This window comes from Capricornis sumatraensis, chromosome 9 (assembly GCF_032405125.1).
Source record: "Capricornis sumatraensis isolate serow.1 chromosome 9, serow.2, whole genome shotgun sequence".
Taxonomy (NCBI): domain Eukaryota; kingdom Metazoa; phylum Chordata; class Mammalia; order Artiodactyla; family Bovidae; genus Capricornis; species Capricornis sumatraensis.
The window spans coordinates 14,410,864-14,432,259 of NC_091077.1; the positions used below are offsets into that span (position 1 = coordinate 14,410,864).

General features: G+C 51.0%; 2 protein-coding genes across 2 annotated transcripts; both read left to right on the forward strand.

Annotated features, from left to right (window-relative positions):
• Nucleotides 1–204: 204 nt before the first annotated feature.
• UBL5 (ubiquitin like 5) lies at nucleotides 205–1,769 on the forward strand. The gene is made up of 5 exons (XM_068980863.1): nucleotides 205–353; nucleotides 640–757; nucleotides 916–999; nucleotides 1,162–1,199; nucleotides 1,633–1,769. The coding sequence occupies exons 2-5, from the start codon at nucleotides 702–704 to the stop codon at nucleotides 1,674–1,676; spliced, it is 222 nt and encodes a 73-aa protein (XP_068836964.1). The 5' UTR covers nucleotides 205–353; nucleotides 640–701; the 3' UTR covers nucleotides 1,677–1,769.
• A 7,342-nt stretch (nucleotides 1,770–9,111) lies between these two features.
• PIN1 (peptidylprolyl cis/trans isomerase, NIMA-interacting 1) lies at nucleotides 9,112–21,235 on the forward strand. Its single transcript, XM_068980898.1, has 4 exons — nucleotides 9,112–9,175; nucleotides 11,478–11,690; nucleotides 19,709–19,819; nucleotides 20,634–21,235. The coding sequence occupies exons 1-4, from the start codon at nucleotides 9,118–9,120 to the stop codon at nucleotides 20,741–20,743; spliced, it is 492 nt and encodes a 163-aa protein (XP_068836999.1). The 5' UTR covers nucleotides 9,112–9,117; the 3' UTR covers nucleotides 20,744–21,235.
• Nucleotides 21,236–21,396: the final 161 nt, after the last annotated feature.

Here is a 21,396-nt window from a genome sequence, read left to right on the forward strand (position 1 = left end):
GCACAACGAAGGGCCTTCAACCAAGGGCCTCCAAAAGGCTGGGCGCCGGTCCAAGACCTCTGACACTCCACTCGTCTCCCCAGCCGGGACCTTCACTCGGCCCAACGCTCCGTCCACAGGTGTCCCCCTGCCCAGGCTTGGAAGCCCAAAACCGCTCCTGGGAACTGCAAACCCACATCCTACCCTGGGATAAGCACTCGGCGGCGTGTTGACAGGCACCGGAGGTAGGGGTGGAGCTTCCGGCTGCGCACTTCCGCTTCCTGTTTCAGCGTAGGTTCTTAGTGTCTACTCCGGCCGAGGCTTAGCAGTTGTGCGAGGAGGTTGTGGCGTCTGCTGCTTCCAGGCGATTTGAGGTGAGGGGGGCAGGTAGAGGAGTCCGGAGTCCGGGAAAGGTGAGGGGACCTGGCCTTCGAGGATCCGCCGGCCTGCGAGAGGCTCGGCTCGGTGTTCAGGCTACCTGGAGTGGGTCGGGGCCTGGGCGGGTTACTGGAGGGGAGGAGCGCGGCTGCCCGGGGTCCGCGGTAGCCCTGGGGTCCAAAGTCCTGGGACACGGAACTTGGAGCCTGGGGAGACTCCGATCTGGGGGAGTAATGGGGACGTGAACATTAAGTCTCAATAACCGGGGGTCTTGCGATCTAGGGGACCCCTGAAGTCCCGACTCAGTTGCCTCCCAGTCCCCGCCTTGTGTTGCTCCAGCCAGGATGATCGAGGTTGTTTGCAACGACCGTCTGGGGAAGAAAGTGCGCGTTAAGTGCAAGTATCCACTGGCGACCAAGTGGCTGTGGCTTCCGGGGGGTGCTTGGCATGAGGCAGGCAACTCAGTCTTTGTTTTAGGGTGATTGTAGTTAAACCCGGGGGTTGGGGCGGGAATGGGGAGAGTCCCCTTTCCATTTTCCTTAACTCCTCTGCGTCCAGTACGGATGACACCATCGGGGACCTGAAGAAGCTGATCGCAGCCCAAACTGGCACCCGTTGGAACAAGATTGTATTGAAGAAGTGGTGAGTACAGGGGTAGAACTAGGGGCTGGACAGGAGCAGGCCAGAAGGGTTTGGCTGGGGGAGGGCTGCAGTCAGCCCTTTGTTTAGGCAGAACTTTTTTTAGCTGGTCTCGGGGGTGAAGAGCCTCCTTAGACTTTTTTCTAAAAAGTTTTTATCCCACAGGTACACGATTTTTAAGGACCACGTGTCTCTTGGGGACTGTATCCTTTTTTGACTTCTTGAGGAAGGATCTACATACCCAGACTTGGTTCTCTATGTTCAATACTCAGGTCTGTATGAGGTTATGCACATAAGCTATTTAACTTAGAATGTGGCACATAGTAAGTATTTAGAGTGGGAGCCATCTAATTATTTTGTTGGGGGAGGAGGGTGGTTGGTGAAATATTTTGACTTGGCTTGTAAGACTTTGACACTTTCTGGTCAAAATATTTATTGCTAAGCTCCACCTGAGTGGGGACAGGAGACCAGGGTGGAACGAGATTCCAGGATGTCTGTTGTGCAGAAGGAACATGAACTTTTTACAAAGTTTGGCTTCTTTCCAAATCAAAATGATCCAGTCCCAAATGTGCAGTTGTGAGAGATGGGGATGGGAATGGAGCCCACCATAAGGATTCCTTAACACCTTCACTTCAGATGAAATCCACGATGGGATGAACCTGGAGCTTTATTACCAATAGAGCAGAATTCCTTCTTCCTGCCCTTCCCCCTCCTCCCACCCTCACTCCCCACACTAATATGGATGCTTGTTTTTGGAAACTCTCGTTAATAAAAACTTAGAGGCTGCTTTGTTGTCATCTTTGAGTGAGAGTTATCTCTTGAGGGGAGGGTTGGTATCTGGTTGTCACTGTATTCTCAGTACCCACTCAGCTGCTCAGTAAGACTTCAAGATTGGATCAAGGAGGGAGCCAGTAGACTGGGAACCTGAGTGAAAGACCAGAGCTCTGGGGCTAGCCGTATGTCCCTGGGCCTCCCTGGTGGCTCAGACAGTAAAGAATCCTCCTGCTGTGCGGAAGACCTGGGTTTGATCCCCTGGAGAAGAGAATGGCAATCCACTCCTGTATTCTTGCCTGGAGAATTCCATGAACAGAGGAGCCGGGCAGGCTACAGTCCATGGGGTCACAAAGAGTTGGACACAACTGAGTGACTAACACTTTTCTGAAGGTCAAAAGATCCTGGGATTATTGTCATCAATAGACCAAGGATCCTCTGGGCAAGGACCTTAGTAGAATTAATAATTAGGAATACAGGTTTAGATTCAGACAGACTAGGGGTGGAACCCTAGCCCTACCACCAACTGTGACCCTGGGTAGTTACTTAATCTCCCTTAACCTTCATTTCCTTATCCAATCTGGAACTGATTGTGTTTACTTCATTGGTATGTTGTGAAGTAGAGATGAGATAAGCATGATTAAGCAGCCATAGTTCTTGACACCTATGAAATGCTAGTGGACAGAGTAAAACAGTGTGACCTAGGCTATTCAGCCCTTGCTAATCCTCCGTTTCTTCCTCTAAAAAGGGGCACCATGATGACACTCACATCTCCATGAGATAATAAGATAATGCAGTTAAAACAGCAGGATGCCTCGTGCTATATCCATCCCTGGCCTTCTTCCTTCAGGTATGAGTAGACAGGACATCAAACACTCCATTTCTATTCCCTTGGCCACAGCTCCTGAGGTCAGCCTTGACCTTGTCCTTACCCAGAGCCACATTCTGGAGCTGCTTTTGAGAGTTTCACCTAGAACCTTGCACCAACCCTTCTCCTCTCTCTGTGTGTTGACCTGGTAGGTCCTTCTCAGGACATAACCATGTTCAAGTCTAGTCCACTGCTCCTCCTCTTCCCCCCAGCCTTATGCTTTCTCTTTGCCGTCAAGCTTCTTGGCACGAAGTCTTGCAGACTGCCTGGGATGCTGGCCTATAGTCCACAAAAGCTGGTCTCTGCTTGGTCTCTGCTGGCCTACTTTTTACCTGCCCCCTTGGCTTCCCTACTGTCCTAGGATTCCCTTTCCTGCTGACAAATCAGAAATATCTGTCTTCTGGTACCCCTGCTCTTTTAGCTCAGTCTCCTCCTTATCTGTCTGCTTAGAAAATAAACCCCCTCCCCCCATTCTTTTTTAAATTTCATGACAGCCTTGACATGCTAAAGTCCTTGTTTTCAAATCAGCATAGAAAGTACAGGCTAAAAGTAAGACCATACTCCTGGCCCCATTCTCTCTCCTGAGGTGAAGCCTTTTTCAGTGTATTTCTGTAAACTTCCATTAAAAAAATTGTTTTAATTAATATTTATTTTTAGTTATTTACTTGGCAGCATGTGTCATGCAAACCCTTAGTTGTGGCATGTGGGATCTGGTTCCCTGATCAGGGGTTGAACCAGGTCCCCATGCATCGGAAGCATGGAGTCTTAGCCACTGGACCCCCAGGAAGTCCGCAATTTAATTTTTTTTAAAATTACTATGCTAATATCTGCTTGTAAAAAAAAATCCACACGTTTTGCGAAAAATTAAGTTTCTTACTTTTATAACACCCCTACTGACAGTGGCAATAATTAACATTTGAGTGAATCCAGAAATTTTCTGAAATACAATTGGAAAAATTACATATTCTGTAATATTTGTATACCATTCAGTAGTGTTTTTTTTATGCTTTTCATTTTTCTATATTAATGATTATTTTGGTCTCATTCTTTTTGGTATTTTTATTGATTTTTTTTTGGCCTTTTTTTACATAAAAGGGCAATATGGAGGAGGGATTTTTGTGGTGATGGAATTGCCACATCTGGAATTATGGTGATGGATGCAGGACTCTGCATTTGTCAACCAGGATATAGAAAGATCAAATGCAGCCAGTCAAACAGATCCATATGTATAAGTGAATTACAAGACCTCACTGAAGGAGGTGGGGGAGAAAGGAGCTGATCTAAATAATTTTCTAAAACGTATTTTGATGTGATACTATAAGGCTAAAGACAAAAAGAATTACACACAAACATTGTACTGTAGCTGGTAAGTCTGTTCCTCACAGCAGAATGATTTTGCAGTTTCGAAACCAGTCTTACTAATATACATCTGTACACAGAGTTGGATACATAAATTGCAGATAATTATAGCCAGGTGTCTTGCTGCTGGAGAAAGAAGTTACTGTGAAAGAGGGTGAATAGAAGCCCATGGGACTGATTAGAGTTGGAGGCATCAATATGAACTCATGATTTTCATTTAAAGCATTTACAAACATACATAGAAATACAGATATGTGCATATGTACATACATTTCCTTGTTTATCCATTTAGAGGGACCAGAAGCAGTGGTAGCCCAGTATCAATAGTTCCAGATCTTGGTTTCTTTATATGTATAATTTTACTTTTCATTTATTTTGGCTGTGCTGGGTCTTCATTGCTGCTCAGGCTTTTCTCTAGTTGTGGTGGGGGGCTACTTTTCATTGCAGTGCACGGGTTTCTCATTGCAGTGGTTTCTCTTGTTGCAGAGCACAGGCTCTAGGACACAGGCTTCAGTAGTTGCAGCTTGAGGGCTCAGTAGTTGCAGCTCCTGAGATCTAGACACAGGCTCAGTAGTTGAGGTGCACAGGCTTAGTTGCTCCACGGCATGTGGGATCTTACTGGGCCAGGGGTCAAGCCCATGTCTTCTGCTTTGGCAGGTGGATTCTTTACCACTGGACCTTCAAGGAAGCCCCAGATCTTGGTTTCTAAACAATATTCTCCAATAAAAGGAACCAGGGTTTCTGGGAGAAGTGATTGATTCCTGAGCTGGAGCAGGGAAAATGCAAGCTCAGGGTGGAGCATCTTGAGGTAAGAAGTACTCAAAAAAGATGGAAGCATGTTGAAAGAGCACAGAGACCAACCTGTGAAAAAGCTCTCAGTGGCCAAATGTAGAAAAACTTGAGCAACAAAAGAATAACATTGGACTATAACCCAAAGAATAAAATAAATATACTCAAGCCCATGTTCATAGAAATAAATAGCTAAAAGTGTAAATGAGTGGGGAAGAAGGGACAACCCTTCATTACAAGTAGATTTCAATTAATTGTAGAAGGAAAGAAGAAAATAAGAACTCACCAATGCTTTTTTAAAAAAAATCACCAATCTTTGCATCACCATAGTAATAATTGCTGTAGGCAAGATGCTCTAATAGATGTTAAAATTGGGGGGTGAAAGTTTAAGTAGAAGGATATTTGCACAGACTCAAAAGTATCTCTTCCAAAAGTATTTACTTATTACAAAAGGGAAAATAGTTCAGATACTGTCTTAACCAAGTGATGAAAAATACCACAAGTGTGGGAGGTGATCTCTAAGATGGCCCCTAATGAGCTGGGACCACACTTATACTACTGTGTAATCCCCTCCTCTTAGGCCAGACCTAACTTCTAACAATATAGCAAAAATGATGGGATATCCTTTCTGAGATTAGGTTGTGAAACGTTCCATCTTGCCCTGCTCATTGATGAAAGCCAGGCAGATACCATGTTGTGAGCTGCCTTGTTGACCCCCAGCCAATAGCCAGTGAGGAACTGTGGTCCTCAATTCCATATTCTGTTAGCAACTAAATCCTACCAGCAACCAAATGAGGGTGCTTGGAAGCAGATCCTGCCCAGTCAAGTTTTGGGATAAGACCATAGCTGCTCCTGCTGACACCAGCTAAACTACTCCATTCCTGACCCATGGAAACTGAGATGGCAAATGTTAATTCACTAGATTGTAGGCTAACATGTCAAACAGCAATAGACACCCTAATACAACCACTAATACACTGCAGCGTCATTAATTGCCTGGCACAATGCACTGAGAAGGGCATATCATCTTTGTGGTGTCCTTTCCAATGATGTATGCATTAGTGGTGCTTAGTTGCTCAGTTGTGTCTGACTCTTTGTGATCCCATGGACTGTAGCCAACCAAGCACCTCTGTCCATGGGGATTCTCCAGGCAAGAATACTGGAATGGGTTGCCATGCCCTCTGCCAGGGGATCTTCCCAACCCAGGGATCAAACCCAGGTCTCCCATGTTGCAGGTGGATTCTTTACCATTTCAGCTACCAGGGAAGTCCAAACCTCAATAAATCATGAGAAAATATTGGACAGACATCATCATGTCCAAACATCAGAATGAAAGCCATTGTACTTTTCAAAAGTATCGAGATCATGAAAGACAAGGAAAGACCTAGAAATGGTCACATCCCGGAGGAGGATATTACTAGGGAAACAGGAAATTCTTTTATTTAAAATATAGTTTAGTTAATTGTATTGGACCAATATTGATTTCTTAGTTTTCATCATCATTCTGTGGCAGAAATTCTCAGTTTTAGCACTGTTAACATTTGGGGGAATAATTATTTGTTGTGGAGGCTGTACATTGCAGGATGTTCAGTAACATCCTCAGCCTCCACCCACTAAATGCAAGTAGCATCTCTCTCCTTTTGTGACAACCAAAAATGTCTTAAACTTGCCATATGTCCCCTGGGGAACAATATCACCCCTGGTTGACAACCTCTATTCTGTTATGTAAAATGCTAATATAAGGGATGGTTGGGTAAAGGACTTTGAGAACTATACTACTTTTGCAGTCCAGCCCTAAATCTAAAATTATCTTTAAAAAAAGATTATGATTATTATTATGCTAATACATGCTTGTTAAAAAAGTCAGAATGTTATAACTTAAGTTCCTCATTTCTTCCTTCACCTGCATCACCAACCAGTATGTCATTAACATATTTGGATAAATCCAGAAATTTTCAGTGATACACAACTATTTTTATACAGTTTGAGTTAATTATAATACTCTAATAATATACAAAGTTAATTTTTATTGATCTTTTTGGTTTTATTATACTTTCTTTTTTTTAATATATATTGATTTGGCTGCACTGGGTCTTTGTTGCTGTATGTAGGACCTAGTTCCCTGACCAGGGATTGAACCTAGGCCTCCTACTTAGGGAGTACAAAGGCTTAGCCACTGGACCACCAGGGAAGTCTCTTACTATGCTTTCATACATACTATAATTGCTATGCTGTACTATGTTTTGGTTTTTTTTTTTTCACCCAGCAATACCTACCCTTGCTATGGACCAGACACTGTTTTTGAATGCTTGCTATAGATGAACTCATTTAATCTTTACATTAAGGATATTCATGAGACATGTTTTTTCCTGACTCTCATTTTGCAGATGAAGAAGCTGAAGTACAGAGGTTAAGTAATTTGTTAAGGTCACAGCAAGTGGTAGAGCCAGGCTTTGAACTCAAAGCAATCTGGTTCCTGAGTGCTTTTAACTTTCAGCTGCATCCTGCCTCTAATTTGTCCTAGACATGTTTCCCTGTGTTTCATGTCACTGCGCCTCATTCTTTTTAACAGTTACATAAGGTTGTATGCTATATTGTTCAGTTGTTAAGTCGTGTCCGACTCTTTGCAATCCCATGGACTTCAGCACACCAGGCTTCCCTGTCCTTCACCATCTTCTGGAGTTTGTTTAAACTCATGTCCATGGAGTCAGTGATGCCATCCCGCCATCTCATCTTCTGTCACCTTCTTCTTCTGCCCTCAATCCTTCCCACCATCAGGGTCTTTCCCAATGAGTTGGCTCTTCACATCAGGTGGTCAAAGTGATGGCACCAGGTGGAACTTCACTTCAGCATCAGTCCTTCCAATGAATATTCAGGACTGATTTCCTTTAGGATGGACTGGTTGGATCTCCTTGCAATCCAAGGGACCTCTTGAGTCTTCCCCAGAACCACAATTCAAAAGCATCAGTTCTTTGGCGCTCAGCCTTCCTTATTGTCCAACTCTCGACATCCATACATGACTACTGGAGAAACTGTAGCTTTGACTATACAGACCTTTGTCGGCTTAGTGATGTCTCTGCTTTTTAATACCCTGTCTAGGTTTGTCATAGCTTTCCTTTCAAGGAGCAAGTGTCTTTTAATTTCATCACTGCAGTCACCATCCACAGTGATTTTGGAGCCCTGGAAAATAAAATCTGTCACTGTTTCCACTTTCCCCTTTTCTATTTGCCATGAAGTGATGGGGCCAGATGCCATGATCATAGTTTTTTTAATGTTGCATTTTAAACTAGCTTTTTCACTCTCCTCTTCCTATAGAGGAACTTTAGTTGAACTCTTCCCTGTTGGTGTCCCGATTCCGACGTAAATCTACAGCCCTAGGTCTCCAACCACCTCTTCAATGTCCGTTTAGTGCCACAGCCTTCATTTTAAATTGACTTATTCAACTGATATTTCAATAAAAAATAAATTTAAAAAGCAACTTGATTCAAACTGAGCTATTATCCTCCCACCCGCGCTTCCACCCACTAATTTCCACCCACAAAGCCACCGTGTCCTCATCTGAATGGCAATGCCAACACCCACGAGTCACCCAGGACAGAGGCAGAAGCCAAACTGGGAGGGAATTAGTAAAGTAAAGTAGATTTCAAAGGAAATGGAAGGTGTTTGGGTCAGTAAAATAGGGAGTTTTGCACAAAAAATTAAAAGGAGGTGGGCTAGCTTTGGACATCTTGGGGAAACAAGTGGGACGAGGGAGAACAGAGGAGCCAAATATAGGCTTCTGGATTCTTAGCTGTTCATCACCAAGGTAACTGCGTTGCTATGGCAACAGCAAAGGCAGCACCGCCTTTTTCAAGAACTTCCTTCGCTGCGGTTACCTCCACACCACACAGGCCAGACACTTCCGCATGGGAGGCTTCAGCCCGCGGGCTATGGTTTAGGAAGGCGGGAATTGCTACAGTAGTAGCCAATCGGATGGGTTCTGTGGCGAAGGACGCAAAGGAGGGGTCGGAACTTTTGGAAGCTCAGCAGAGGGCGTTGATAAGGCGAGTTCGCGTCCCTTTCCCACCATTTAGCGGCCGAGGAAAGGAAGAGGGCGGGACCTGGGTGAGGCCGACCGGGGGCGGGGCCCAGATTAAAGGTGGGAGGCTCCGCCCACCCCCGCTTTTGCTCAATAGGAAGCCAGAGAATCAGTCCGGACAGTTAGGGTGCCCAATGAGTGCTGTCGCCAGGACCCCGTGCGGGGCGGGCTCAGCCAATCGGCAGCAGCGATGGGCGGACGCGGGCGGCAGAGGCGGTGCGGCGGAGGCGGAGCGGCCTCTGCGGCAGGAGGGAAGATGGCGGACGAGGAGAAGCTGCCGCCCGGCTGGGAGAAGCGTATGAGCCGCAGCTCAGGTGCCGCGGGGGTCGGGGCTGGGACGGGGCCGCGAGGGCCCGCAGAAGCAGGGCTCGAGCTTGTCCCTCGAGCGCGGCAGCGCTGCTCGGTTCCCGTGGGGTCCTGGCTCCTCCGCGTCGTCCCCGGGTAACGGCCCCGGCCCACCCTGTTGGGGCTGCGAGCCTGAGGAGAGGGGAATCCCGAGGAAACTGAGGCAAGGGGCGTGGCCGGGGAGTTCCAGGGTGCTCCCGGGGTGGCAAGGGGATGGTGATCCCGCGGCACTCCCTCAGGCGATGGCCCTGGCCCTGCCGATCTGACTGACATTTTCGTTCGGCCTAATGCACCAGAAGTCCTGAGGGAACGTCTGTGCAACCCGCTGGTCCCAGGGTGGGGACCCCTTGGGGAGGACACCCCAACATCATGCTCAGGGCGGGGCCCTAAGGGTGTTGTTCGGCCTCGGATATACAACCTCCTTCTGCTAATACACTCGCTACCATCCACACCATATTCTGAGTTTGCGATATCCAGCCTGTGGTATTCTGCCTGAGAACTGCTCTTGTGCTCCGGAACCCGACTTAAGACTTTTCCCCAGTAATAATGTCAAGAATAGGGAACGTTTATCTCAGGACCAAGCATAGTTCCAAGCATTTTGGGTGTTTGCTTTCTCTAAATGGCCATAATTTTGGGAGAGAGGTAATTGTTACCCCCGTTTTGCAGATCAGGAAACTCGAGGCCAGAAAACGCAAGGAACCCGCCCAAGGTCATTGATTTCAGGGGGTGGGGGTTGGGTTCGGACCCAGTCATTCTGACTCCAGAGCCCCCTACCCTTCTTGCTGCAAACTACCAAGATGCAGGTTCCAGTATTTCACACTTCTTTCTCCATAGAGCCTAGCAGTCATTGTCGCAGTAATAATTTGATTTTTTGAACATCAGGAGCACTTTGCATACAGCACCATCCACTCTCCACATTAACCCTCTGGAGGTTTGATGTCCTTATTCTCTCACCCCCACTTTTCAAATGAGAAAACTGAGGTTCAGGGAGATGGAACCCATTGCCAGTGTTTTTGAGGCAGTCAGTGGCTCAGCTCTCACCAACCCCCACCCCACCCTGCAGCCTTGACCCATGGATGTGACCTACAATGTAAAGCCAATGCTCTGCCCAATTTGGGGCTCCCACTCCAGCCATTTCTACCCAGTTCAGTCCTGACAGTGTTCCCTGAGGGTGACATCCAGCCCTTCACGGTGTTCGGACAAGTCCTCCGTGTAACCCCGGGCAGACTCTGCTCCAGGAATGACACCCTATCTCTACTGGGTCCTACTTCAAGCTTCTTGTTGGCAGCCCTCACTCCATGCTCTTTAGTCTCTGGATAACATCTGACCCCAGTAATGCTGGACCCCAGTTCTGTAACTGGGTAGGGGAAAAGGACAAAGCTTTTGTGTGTGACACACATGGGTACAGTTTATGCAGCAGAATAAACACCCATTGCTTTGTTTTGGAGGTACTAGTAGCTGACCAGATGCCTCACAGTAACATGTGCATGCTTAAGTCGTGTCCTCCTCTTTGTGACCCCATGGACTATCCCACCAGGCTCCTCTGTCCATGGGATTTCCCAGGCAAGAATACTGGAGTGAGTTGCCATTTCCTCTTCCAGAGTATCTTCCAACCCAGGGATCAAACCCAAGATTTTTTTGCTTCCTGCATTAGCAGGCAGATTCTTTACCTCTGTGCCACCTTGGAAGCCCACAGTTTGACCAGAGATGTATTAGTATGTCTTTTGTTACCCAAATGTTACTGACTGGAGTGTCTCAACATTCATTTATAATCGCCAGACACAGGCGTTAGTTTTTGCAAAAATTCCCCAGTCGATAATGTGTTAATATATGTCAAGTGCTATCCTAAACTCGTTACAGATGTGAACTCATACAGTCCTTCCAAAAACCATTCAGGCAAGTACTGTTATTTCCATTTTACAAGTGAGAAAACTGAGGCCCGGAGAAGGGAGTCATACAGGGAGTGTGTGGCAGATTTGAACAGGGAGTCTGGCTGCTGAGTGCATGCTTTGAACCTCTCTTCCTCATCTTGGATTATTTTCCCCCCTTGAAGTTATTAATGACCAAAGTTATTATGTGGTCGTACTTGCTTGTTTATTGTCTGTCTGCCTCCCACCTAGAGGGTTAGCTCCCTAAGTCCTGGTGACACTGGTGGACAGCAGTGGGCTGGCTGGATGAAGGCATCTTGTTGGCCAGTTCCATATCATGGCTTGATCGTGGTATGCACTGAGCAGGTCCCAGCTGAATTCTGTACCCCACCCCCCCTTCTAGGCCGGGTGTACTACTTCAATCACATCACTAATGCCAGCCAGTGGGAGCGGCCAAGTGGCAACAGCAGTGGCAGCGGCAAAAATGGACAAGGGGAGCCCACCAGGGTCCGCTGCTCACACCTGCTGGTCAAGCACAGCCAGTCACGGCGACCCTCATCCTGGCGGCAGGAGAAGATCACCCGAACCAAGGAGGAGGCCCTGGAGCTGATCAATGGTGAGCTGGGGTTGGAGACCAGGCCTGGGGGAAGGGGGCAGTCCCTCTCCCCAAGGGCAGTGCAAGCTTTACAGAAATCACATGAGATGCTCCACCCCAGCCAGCTTAGCTGTCAGCTGTGGCCTTGGCCGACCTATAAGTGCCCGTTGGTGGCATGAGCCTGGCTTCCATGGCTGCCTCTCATTTTCCTCCCCAGCTGGTGTGTGAGAGTGGGCCAAGGTTGGTGGAGAGGACCCAGCCTTGTGGCTGCCAGACCTGGGTTCACATGGTCACTATGCCCCTAGGAGCTCCTTGACCCTGAGAGATTCACGTCACTTCCTTGAGACTTGGTTTTCACCTTTGTCAAATGGACGTCGTCATCTCCTTGCCTTCATGGGCCATAGTGAAAGCTCAGTGAGATGAAATGGTGTAATGGGTGGCACACAGTTGTGTGTGGGTCGTCATTCAGTGGGAGCTATCCTGGAGAGTAGTGTTATCAAGCAGGGTCCTGGGGCACGTATGTGGATGGGTCAGGAGGGAGGTTGGAAAGGTAGCAGTGTTAGAACTAGACAAGAGTCAGTGAATTAATTTGGCTCTGAGCAGGCTGTTCGACGCTAAGTTCTGTGTTTGCTCCACAGTCTAGAGCAGCAGTTGGTAGGCAGACTTTTTCTTAAAAGGGCAGATGGTAAATAGTTTAGGTTTTGTGGGCTGTACAGTCTCTGTCAGTTCTGCTTGGCAACTCCGTAGCAGCTGCAGGTGATGTGTAAACAAATGGGTGTGGTCATGTGTCAATAAAACTTTATTTACAGAAACAGCAGGATTTGACCCCAGGGCTGTAGTCCTCAGCATCCTGGTCTAGAGCTATCTAGTGTGGCTGCTTCTATCTACATGTGGTTATTTTCATGTAAATTAGTTCAGTTTAAGTCATATTAAAGATTGGTTCCTCAGTCACACCAGCTACACTGTTCAGTAGTCCCACTTGGTTATAGGCTGCCATTTTGGACAGCACAACTGGAGAATATTTCCATCCTTGCAGGAAGTTCTGTTGGACAGTGCTGGTCTGGATCACAAGTGTGGTTTCATCATCCACTCAGCCTCTCTCACCAGAGATCCCAGACACCTCCCAGGCCCTCCAACCCCACAGAACCAGTGCCTCACCCCTGCCCAAACAGCCTGAGTGCCTGTCCAGTTCTACTAGGTCCTGGCTGTGTGACCTTGAGCAAGCTACTTAACATCTCAGCCTCAGTCTTTTAACTTACAAAGTTAGTGTTAAGATAATAGGACCCACCACATGGGGTGAAGAGAAAAAATTGTTAGTCGCTCAGTTGTGTCCGACTCTTTGTGACCCCATGGTCTGTAGCCCACCAGGCGCCTCTGTCCATGGATTTCTCCAGGCAGTAATACTGGAGTGGGTTGCCGTTTCCTTCTCCAGGGGATCTTCCTGACCCAGGGATCGAACCCAGGTCTCGTGCATTGCAGGCAGATTCTTTATCTTCTGGTCACCAGGGAAGCCCTAGTGCAGCAAAGCACGAGTAACAGCCCTTGGCATCTAGTAAGTGTTCTGTAATTGCTGGTGGCCATTATGATGGTGGTTATTAGCACAGGCCTGGCATGGTTCGTCCGTATTAGCTGTTGTTTTGTGCCACATAACTGGCCTGTGGGATATTACTGACACACACCTACACCCATACCTGTTCACCCCATACAGTCCCCAGCATGATAAGTGGCACCTGTTAGCCACCCACCTCTCAGCCTTGTAGAGTGGAGCCAAGGTTTTGCACAGAATCTTGAAGGCAGATTTAAAGAGCTTCCTTGGACTTCCTTGATGGTCCAGTGGTTAAGAATTCACCTTCTACTGTGGGAGAGGCGAGTTCCAACCCTGGTCAGGGAATTTAGGTCCTATATGCCTTGAGGCAACTTAATCTGCATGCCACAACTAGAGAAGCCTGCATGCTTCAATCCACCACAGCCAAAAAAAAAAAAGAAAAAAAACAAAAAATAGCTTGCCTCCCAAGCTCCCTAGGGCGGGGGCTGGGTCTTTCTCTTTTCCCACTGCACACTGGACACAAAGCCTGGCGCACAGTAGCGCCCACATCTGGGTCTCCTGAACCCAGAGGAAGCAAGAAGGGATCCTGGCAGAGGAAGCGGCGGAAATGAAGGCCTGGGGCTGGGCTGTAGGCAGGACTCAGGGGGAGACTGCAGGGGACTGAAGAGAGATGAAACTTATCTGGGCAGGCCCCAGCCAGGTGGAGAAGGGCCCAAGCTGAGGCCAAAAGTTTGGGTCCTTTTCCAGAGGCTGCAGGAAACACAGCCACGTGATGCTGGGAGAAGGGCCCTACAGTCTGGCTTTTCGGTAAGAGCTGTGGCTGGAGGGTGACGGGCCAGGAAAGCCGGAAGGCCCAGGCCCAGGCTGGATGGGCCAGTAATGAGCAGTAAGTGATGAGTGGGGTCTGGCTGCCACTCAGGGGAAGAGGATGTGGCGGGATACTCAGAAGAAACCACGAGATGACCTCTTGGATGCTTTTAGCTCAAGTGGTCCCAGTTCTGAGGCTTCTGGACCACGTGAGAGTGCACAGAACGTGATGGGCACTTGGAGAGTGAGTGGCAGGAGATGTCGTCACTGGCTGAGGGGACTTGGGAAGAGGCGCAATCTGGGGAGAGTCTCACTAAGTCTGAGGGCTGGAGGAAGGAACTTTGGCGAGGCAACCACGAGAGGATCTGGGTTGAGCAGATAGCAGGCCAGAGACAGAAGCCTGGGGGACAGTCCCAGCCAGAGGTGGCAGGTAGACATGGGGACATCTGAGCATCACTTGAAAGAATAGCTGTTGGGCTGTAGGGCCTGCCTGGGAGTGGTGCCGCCTGTCCCATCTCCGAGGGACAACGACATGTCTAGTGGGGCTGGCAACTGCAGTGGGAGCCCGGGGGTACTGAGGTCAGCTTGGGTCTGGGGAAGGGGTATCCATGGGCCCTGGGGCCTCACCTTAAATCAATGTACACTCGGAAGTGTTAGCAGGAGTCAAACATGCCTCCCTGTGCCAGGGGCCCTGGTGGAGGCCGTGGGAGGAACTGCAGCTAGAAACAGTGTGACTTGAACTTGGAGTGGGTAGGAGGTAGGGGGAGTAGATTCTAGAGAGCTTGAGTGGGCAGAATCAGGAGGACTGGGTGATAGATGAGAGGGGCAGGTCAGAGGTAGTGTGACCCACCCTGGACTGGCCCATAGGTGGATCTCAGTGCCAGCTGTGTGAAAGTTGCTCAGTTGTGCCCAACTCTTTGTGACCCCATGGACTGTAATCTGTGGAATTCTCCAGGCCGGCATACTGGAGTGGGTAGCCATTCCGTTCTCCAGGGAATCTTCCCAACCCAGGGATTAAACCCAGGTCTCCCACATTGCAGGCGGATTCTTTACCAGCTGAGCAATCAGGGAAGCCCAAGAATATTGAAATGGGTAGCCTATCCTTTCTCTAGCAGATCTTCCCAACCCAGGAATCGAACCGGGGTCTCCTGCATTGCAGACGGATTCTTTACCAGCTGAGCCACCAGGGAAGCCAGCTGTGTAGCTTCAAGCAAGTGTCTTCATTCTCAGAGCTTCAGCTGGCCTCATCTGTAGAATGGGCACAGGGTGGCCTGAAGATCCAGGGGCCAGCCGACCGCTGAACGCTTAGCAGAGCAGTGGGCTCAGTGTCATGCTGTCTGCATGGTAGAGCCTTAACCCCAGTCATGTAGGTGTGTGTGGTGGGGACCAGGGTCAGGACAAGGCCTTTGCCTACCGCAGCCTCTCCTGCTTGCTAATGGTCCATGGGTGGCGCTCTGGGGCAGGACATGGGAGGCCTGGTGGGCTCAGCATGCAGACCCTCCACTGACATTGGCATATGGTCTTAGTGTCCTGAGATGGGCCCCCTCAAGGGTCATTATGAGGGTGCAGTAAGATGGCGCAGACTTTGGTACACTTGGTTACCAGACACCCATGTGCCAGGTCAGCAAGCTCTGGGCACCGGGGCCTGGTTTCCTCTTTCATGAAGAAGGATGTTTCTCCCTCGTCCCCTCTTCTCATCATGGGCTTGTTCCAGGTGATGACGAGATCAGCCTTTCGGTGGCACAGTCTGCCACTGGCAGCCTGGGTCCCTCCGTACCCATTTAGAACCTGTGCTCCTCAGTTGCCTTGAAAATCAATGTGTTCACATTTTCTGCTGAGGCTTCTTTCTCAGGGCCAGCTCCTCTGCAGCTCTTGGGCTGTGGCCAAAGGCTTGTCAGGGATCCGGGGACTGGCTGCCTATCGTTGCCTGTGTCCTTGTGTAAGGAAGCCAGGCCACAGAGAAGCCCTCCCTGCCTGTTCCTCCATCCCTACGTGCCCAAGATCGCAGAGAGGCCCCAGTGTGAGTCCCATCCCCGTACTCCGTGCCCAGGGTCTGGAGGGTTAGTGAGTGCCTTCCACCCAGTGTCCCCACTCATGGTGGGCGGCTCCCTTCCAGGCTTCTGGTTTCAGGCTGGGGTCTCTGGTCTCTAGACAGCCCCTCCTGGATTTGGATTTTTTTTAATATTTAATATTTACTTGGCTGTGCATGGTCTTAGTTGCAGCATGCAGGATCCTTAGTTACAGCATGCAGACTCTTAGTTGCAGAATGTGGGATCTGCTTCCACAACCAGGGATCGAATCTGGCCCCCTGCATTGGTAGCACAGCATCCTAGTCACTGGACCACCAGGGTAATCCCTGGAATTTGGGTCTTGAGGAAGGCAGACTTAATTCCATCACCTTTTTCCCTGTCCAGACCCTTTCCCTAGTTTGTCTCTAAACCTCTTTAGAGTCAGAGACCACTCCACTTGTTCACTCACTGTCCCTGGAATCATGGTGTGACTCTGGCTGCTACAACAGAATACCACAGGCTGTGTGGCTTAGCCACAGACGTTTATTTTTCACAGTTCTAGAGGCTGGAAGTCTAAGATCAGAGTGTTGATTGGTTTGGTTTCTTCTGAGGCTTCTCTCCTTGGCTTGCAGATTGCCACCTTCTGTGTGCTCACCCAGCCTTACCTCAGTGCATGTGATGGAGAAAGAGCGAGCTTTTGGGGGACCTTTTTTTTTTAATACGTAGTTTTATCTATTCAGTTGCACTGGGTCTCAGTAGTTACAGCAGGCAGGCATGTGGGATCTTTAGCAGTAGCATGTGGGATCTAGTTCCCTGACCAGGGTTTGAACCCAGGCTCCCTGCACTGGGAGCGTGGAATCTTAGCCACTGGACCACCAGGGAAGTCCCTAGCTTTTCACTTTGACTTGTGGCCAGACTCCCAAAGGTCAGTTTTAGAAAGGAGAGCTCAGAAAGGAAGTCTTGTTTCTTTTTAAAAAATCGTTTCAGGGACTTGCCCTGTGGTTCAGTGGTTAAGACCCCATGCTTCCAATGCAGGGGACGCAGGTTTGATCCCTGGTCATGAAACTAAGATCCCACATGCCGTGGGGCGTGGCCAAAAAGTAAGAAAAAAAATCAGGGTCCCATCCAAGCAGAATATTTTCTTTCTTTTAAAAAACAAAATGTATTTATGTATTTGGCTACATCAGGTCATAGTTAAGGCACGTGGGCTCTTCATTGGGTCATATAGGATCTGTCACTGCGGCATGAAGACTCTAATTGCAGCTTATGGGCTTAGTTGCTTGGAGGCATGTGGGATCTTGGTTCCCCAACTAAGGATTGAACACATGTCCCCTGCTTTGCAAGGTGGGTTTTTAACCACTGGACCACCAGGGAAGTCCTGTAGCAGAATATATTCTGAGAACTGCTGATCACAGGAAAACGTGAGTGCTGTGAATGATGGGGAGAAAAGCTTGGCTTTTATTCAGTTCCTAGGCTGCTGTTGCTTGCGTGCACACACACTGTGTGTCCTTGCCAGGCTGCCTAGTTTCAGGGATCCCTGCAGCTGTGCCCCCAGCCCCAGTGGCTGGAGGATGCTGCAAGGGGTGCTTGAACAAGACTCAGGACCGGGGCTGACTCCCCAAATGCTGGGCCCATGCAGCAGTGCTCCCACGAAGTACCTGGATGCAGGCAGGTACACTGAGGGGTGCTGCAGTCAGGATTCCCTAGCTGGGTTTACTGGAGTCCAGACAGGAGGCGGGGGTGGGGGGGCGGGGGGTAGGGAGTTGGGAAACGTATCTCAGTGTTGCTCAGGTGAGACTGAGGACATAACCAGAATCCAGGGAGAGGAAGAGATGGAGGGGAATCCTTGTGCCATCCAGTTCAGATCGGAGTCACCCGTGGATGCGTCAGGCACAGGGGGTCCACTTGGCAGCCACGGGGGTTATTGGGAGCCCACCCGGCTTTTCACAGCAGGAGGCACTGCAGGGACTTCCCTGGCGGTTCAGTGCGTAGGACTCCAGGCTTTCACTGCTGAGGGCCTGGCTTTGATCCCTAGTCAGGGAACTAAGATCCCACAAGCTGCAGGGTGCAGCCTCCCCCCCCGCCCCCAACTCCCCCTCCAAAAAAAGCCACCGCAGCATGCAGGCCACAGGGAGCGGGGCTGTGTCACATCTGAGAGCCTGTCTGACCAGGTAGCACAGTGCGGTGACAGCCAGCACAGACCACAAGGTGCAGACGGGCACGCAGGTCAGAAAGAAGCAGGGTAGTCCGAGTGGCAGGGCCCCGCAGAAGGGAGGACAGCATGCTGACAGCGGGTGCCGCTTGTCCGGGTGTCTCTCAGTGCCTGGCACTGTGCCTCGTGTCCCTGTGACCGGCTGGCAAATGACCGATGGTCGAGGCTCAGAGGCGCAGGGACACAGGGCAGGCAGGGGTCACGGGAACAGCTGTGGAAGCAGCCAAGCAGATCAGATGCCAGGACACGAGTTACTGCCGTGGCCTGTAGTGAGATGGGGGAGTGGGGTGACAGGTGTGCTGCCATAGCGTCCTGGACGGACGGATGGATGACAGTGACAGGCTAGACTGGAGCCGGAGATCCGTGGGCCAAGGTGAAGTTCCCACCAGCTCAGCGACAGGCAGATGGTCTGGCTGGGTGTGTGGGTCTCTGAGCACCAAGTGGATTAATCAGCAGCGTCCATGTGGTGCTCAGAAAGGTGCCAGGCGTGTCACAGCCTCATTTAGGTCAGACGGGAGCCATGGGTGAAGTGTCTCCGTGGTGTTGCCCTCTGCTGGGAGCCCTTTGCCTCAGTCCTCTTCCTTCCCTCCCATCAGCCCTGTCTCCCTGTCCCCCCAGGAAGAATCGGTATCTAGTTTGGGCTGCACAGAGGGTGAATCTGGTGCGCTGCCAACTCAGCCCATCAGGGCAGCTGGGAGAAGAGCCGTGTCAGCTGCCCCGGGGGCGCAGTCTGCCGCCTGTCTCTTGCTGAGTCCCAGTCAGGCCGCCTCCAGGGTTCTTCATGACACCCCAGGAAGTGGCCCTGGCCTTCCTCACACTTTGGACAGACAGGACAACCAAGGCCCTCGCGCTGAGGGCTCAGCCATCTCCTGTGGCAGAGCTGGGCTAGTGCTATGGCCTCCTGCCTTTGTCCTAGAAGCCTCTAGAAAATTTTCCTTTTACTGCCCTGGGGCGTCCCAGTGTCCCTTTTTATTTTTATTTTCTTGGCTGTGCTTCTGTGGGGTCTTAATTCCCAACCAGGGGTCAAACCTGTGCCCCATACGTTGGAAGCCCCAAGTCTTAACTACTGGACCGCAGGGAAGTCCCCCAGTGCTCCTTCGTAACGTCCGTCCTGCCTGCTGTCCGCCCCAGCAGAGCCTGGAGGTAGACTTTCTCTCAGTGTGTGGGGCTAGGTAGAGGCCATGCCATGTTCATTATGTGTTCCTGTGTGTGTAGGGAGGGGGGGTTACAGAGAAGGGGTTGTAGGACTGGGTAGGAGACCAGCTGCTCTTGAGGTCACCACAGGGTCATGGGGTGCATGCCTGTCATGGGTGTGTATGGCTCCGGCTGTGGTTGTGCATGCACGCTCATGCACACACAATTGGCAGGGGTTGCGGGCTCCTTTCTGAGTGAAGTGCTGCCCTGCCCGGAACCCTCCGCCCACCCAGCCCTGACGAGGACGCCTCCCTTTGTGTCCCCCTTGCAGGCTACATCCAGAAGATTAAGTCTGGAGAGGAGGACTTTGAATCTCTGGCCTCACAGTTCAGCGACTGCAGCTCCGCCAAGGCCAGGGGAGACCTGGGTGCCTTCAGCAGAGGTGCGCAAAAAATGGGCACCCCTGAACCCCAGCAAGACCCTCTGACCCACTGGCACCTGCACCCCACCTAGAGGGCTGGCCTGTGTCGCACTGTCCCCTGGGGTCCACCAGGTGGCAGCAGAGTCCCTTCCTCAGGCTGCAGAGTCTTCTCCCCGGTGGTGGCATTTCTCTCAGGGTGGGGCATCCATCTGTGTGTCTCTGCTCAGTTGTCCCCATCACAGACCCACCAGGGTGGGTGCTTGCTGCCATTTCCCTCTCTTCCTGTTGAGGTGCAAAGCTGGGGCCCCTAAGAGTCCCAGAGCACATCCCCCAGAATCCTCTGCCCGCCCTCCTGGGTGGAGAAACCAGGAGTGAGGGGAGGAGGGGGTCAGATCAGCAACCCTGCCAAGTTCAGGCCCCTCCACCTGGGACTGTGGGAAGGGAGGAGCAGAGGGAACCAGGCCGCCGCCGCCTCCCCCCTTCATCCTGGGGTCTCTAGAGCATCAAGGAAGGGCCCAAAATAGGCTGAGGGGTGTTTGGGAGCCAGCAAGGGGCTGTGGGCCAGGGAGACCAGCTCCTCGGTAAAGCTCCTCTCTCAGTGCACAGAGGAGACAGCCACTCTGCCTCGTTCTTCATGCTGTCCTCAGCTTCCTGGGGCCTCCCTAATAGCCTTGCCGCCCCCAGCTGCGCCCAGCTCAGGCGCCGTGACAGGGCCGGAAAGTGCATGACGGATGAGTCAGAATGAGGGCCCTGGGGGCGCAGTGGGAGCCCCGTCTGCCCAGTCCCACCTGCCGGTCTGGACCGCACCCGCCATCTCTCCTGCTTCCTCCCCCAGGTCAGATGCAGAAGCCATTTGAAGACGCCTCCTTCGCGCTGCGGACAGGGGAGATGAGCGGGCCCGTGTTCACAGATTCGGGCATCCACATCATCCTTCGCACGGAGTGAGGGGTGTGGATGGCCCAGGCCTGGCCCCCTGGGGGAGACGGGTGGGACGGGGTGGCTGGGCCCGCAGACTCCGCTCCCTGCTGCCGGCCAACCAGTGGGGACCCCTCCCTTCTCCTGTCACACAGTATTTATTGATCCCAGAATGGCTGGGAGGGGGCCCTTCACCACCGGGTGCTCCCTGTCCGCTCCCATTGGGGCTGTCCCTGCTAGACCCCCCTCCCCTTTAGGAATCGACTTCAGAAGGGCACAGGGTGGAGAGGCTCCCTGGGCTCCCAGGGCCAGGGTTGGGGGTGACCTGTCCCAAAGAGAAGGCCTAATTAGCTGAGCTGCCCCTGTGCCACCCCAGGTCCAGGATGGGGTCAGGTGGGCCTTGAGTTGTTGCTGGTTGGGCCGTGTTCCTCTGTTCAGTTGTAAAAAGCAGATGCTCCGTGTGGGGCCCAGGCTGCTGGCTGCTACGGGGCCTCTAAGCAGCCATGCAGCGCCTTCCCCACCCTTGATTAAACCTGGAACCACTGCTTTGCTGTCTGGCATTTCACTTCCCACCCCCAGGGCAGCGGTCATCTGCCACCACCCCTGGTGTCAGGTGTCCAGGCCATGGTCCCTCCCTGGGAAGCTGCTCCTTTCCCTGGGCCTGGGGTGCTTCATAGCAGCAG

Bases quoted from the DNA above. Each gene is read 5' to 3' on its own strand.
- UBL5 (XM_068980863.1), top strand. From the start codon at position 702: ATGATCGAGGTTGTTTGCAACGACCGTCTGGGGAAGAAAGTGCGCGTT. The intron at 758-915 runs GTATCCACTGGC...CTCTGCGTCCAG, and splicing joins AAAGTGCGCGTTAAGTGCAA to TACGGATGACACCATCGGGG. The intron at 1,200-1,632 runs GTATCCTTTTTT...CCTTCACTTCAG, and splicing joins CCACGTGTCTCTTGGGGACT to ATGAAATCCACGATGGGATG.
- PIN1 (XM_068980898.1), top strand. From the start codon at position 9,118: ATGGCGGACGAGGAGAAGCTGCCGCCCGGCTGGGAGAAGCGTATGAGC. The intron at 9,176-11,477 runs GTGCCGCGGGGG...CCCCCCTTCTAG, and splicing joins GCGTATGAGCCGCAGCTCAG to GCCGGGTGTACTACTTCAAT. The intron at 11,691-19,708 runs GTGAGCTGGGGT...TCCCCCTTGCAG, and splicing joins GGCCCTGGAGCTGATCAATG to GCTACATCCAGAAGATTAAG.